The sequence below is a fragment of the Montipora capricornis genome, chromosome 11, assembly GCF_036669925.1.
Source record: "Montipora capricornis isolate CH-2021 chromosome 11, ASM3666992v2, whole genome shotgun sequence".
Lineage (NCBI taxonomy): Eukaryota > Metazoa > Cnidaria > Anthozoa > Scleractinia > Acroporidae > Montipora > Montipora capricornis.
In genome coordinates, this window is record NC_090893.1 from 27,701,173 (window position 1) to 27,703,672 (window position 2,500).

Genomic DNA, 2,500 nt, shown 5'->3' on the forward strand with positions numbered 1-2,500 from the left:
TTTGACATCTTGTCAGATTAAAAAGCATACTGAATGAAGGGGTAGTTTCTAAAGAAACTGTGGTGCTGCGTCGGTGGGGAAGTAGTATACAAAAATTTGGTTTTATCAACGGAGTTGATAATGTAAATTTGCCACCGTACAGAGATTCTAAAAGCTGACGTTTCGAGCGTTAGCCCTTCGTCAGAGCGAATCGAGGGATTATGGGTTACGTGTAGTTTTTATAGTAGAGTAGGAGCTACGCTATTGGTGGTAACATGGCAACGTGAAAAATAGGAATATATTAGTTAAATGAAAAGCGTTCGTTAATACCGTGAGGATTAAGGGTGCCGATTTGAAAGATGAATTTTTGTTCCAGATTCTTGCGGCTTTCCGTCGTACCTAGATGTAGGGAAAGGCCGCAGATAGCCATGTGTTTTTTGGAGTGGTTAGGCAGATTAAAATGGCGAGCGACTGGCTTGGATGCATCCTTGTCATTCTTCTCAACATCGCGAAGGTGTTCGCGGAATCGGTCACCTAGTCGTCTACCTGTCTCACCAATGTATAATTTATTGCATAACGTGCAGGTTATGCAATAAATGAAACTTCATTGGCTTTTCTAGATATCAACGTTTCTATTAGAGGCAACGTGCTATGTACTAGTGTGCAATACAAACCTACTGATTCACACAGTTATTTGTTGTATTCATCGTCACATCCATCACATGTCAAGAACTCCATCCCTTATTCTCAATTTCTTAGACTTCGACGTCTATGTAGTGATGACTCCGATTTTTCCAGCAAATCAGAGGAGATGTGCCAGTTCTTCGAAAAACGTGGCTATCCTGTCTCTGTGGTCAAAGCGGGCCATCATCGCGCCCAACAATTTGATCGACAGTCATCACTACAAACGTCACAAAAAGATAAGAATGACAGAATTCCATTCACCCTCACTTTCCATCCTCATAATCACGCAGTCAAAAGCATCATTCTTAGTAATTTTAAATTACTCCAAAATGATCCCGAGACTGGTAGAATCTTTTCGCAACCTCCACTTATTTCATTCAAACGCGACAAAAACGTAGGCAACTTTTTAGTTAGAAGCGCGCTCAAAACTAACGAGCAACCCGGCACTTTCAAATGCGCGCGCTCACGATGCAAAACTTGTCTTTTCATTGTTAACACTAGCAAGATATCGGGACCTAAGCGATCTGTTAAGATCACCGATCGTTTCACATGTACCTCCGCAAATGTCATTTATTGCATAACCTGCACGTTATGCAATAAATTATACATTGGTGAGACAGGTAGACGACTAGGTGACCGATTCCGCGAACACCTTCGCGATGTTGAGAAGAATGACAAGGATGCATCCAAGCCAGTCGCTCGCCATTTTAATCTGCCTAACCACTCCAAAAAACACATGGCTATCTGCGGCCTTTCCCTACATCTAGGTACGACGGAAAGCCGCAAGAATCTGGAACAAAAATTCATCTTTCAAATCGGCACCCTTAATCCTCACGGTATTAACGAACGCTTTTCATTTAACTAATATATTCCTATTTTTCACGTTGCCATGTTACCACCAATAGCGTAGCTCCTACTCTACTATAAAAACTACACGTAACCCATAATCCCTCGATTCGCTCTGACGAAGGGCTAACGCTCGAAACGTCAGCTTTTAGAATCTCTGTACGGTGGCAAATTTACATTATCAACTCCGTTGATAAAACCAAATTTTTTAAAAAGCATACTGCTGTTTGTTCAGAGCATTTTGAGAAAACTGATTATAGACGTTCGTTGGCTGGACAGCGGCGGCTATTGAAGTCAACAGCAGTCCCTTCTCCCTTCGCTTGGACTAAGAAGAAAGAACAGGAAATATCAAGAAGAATCTTGAAAAGAAAGTCATCAGAGATCCCCCCAACATTTCAGCTTAACACAAAAGGTGCCACCTTAGTGAATTCCTTTCAGCTTCTGTTCCTATAAACTGCTGTTTTAAAGATGCTTCAAATTTATATTACTGGTGTTTTTGTAAGTGTGCACATATTTTACTTAGGAATCCAAGATTTTTATTCACTCACATTCTTTTGTGCAAAAGTAATTCATTCAGAAGCTGAGAACACATGGTCTACTTGTGATTGGATTTCTCCTGCAAGAAAGATTGTGAATATTTTAAAAGTACTCACACACTTGGGCTCCTTGCTGTAACAGTTGCGTATACTCTGCCATGTCCCTTTTATTTGTTCACTTGGAATTAATATTATTTTGATGTTACACAGGGACTCCATCTAAGAACTTTGAAAACTTTAAAATAGATATTTTTTGTTTTTATAGAACAGGTCACTAACCCAGCATTTACCAGTACTCCAAATCTTTATGATCATGATTATGGTGTGGTGAGACAGGAAGTGTCACTTGAGGAGATGCTCCAGGCAGCTAGGAAAGAGATAGAGAGACTCGAACAGGAACTTGATAGGAAGAACAATATAAGTCAGTTTGGCCTTCGCCGATTTATGTATGATGA

At 40.4% G+C, this 2,500-nt stretch overlaps 2 protein-coding genes across 9 annotated transcripts in view; both read left to right on the forward strand.

The window, feature by feature from the left end:
• Positions 1 to 2,500, forward strand: part of LOC138024225 (beta-1,3-galactosyltransferase 6-like) — a 56,662-nt gene that overhangs the window by 23,900 nt on the left and 30,262 nt on the right. The gene's annotated exons all lie outside the window — the stretch shown is intronic.
• LOC138023287 (uncharacterized) overlaps positions 1 to 2,500 on the forward strand; it is a 16,925-nt gene that overhangs the window by 13,509 nt on the left and 916 nt on the right. Inside the window, exon 3 of the mRNA XM_068870303.1 lies at positions 2,311 to 2,500. This exon is cut by the window's right edge and continues 916 nt beyond it. Within this exon, the coding sequence (XP_068726404.1) occupies positions 2,311 to 2,500 (190 nt within the window). The remainder of the gene's footprint in view (positions 1 to 2,310) is intronic.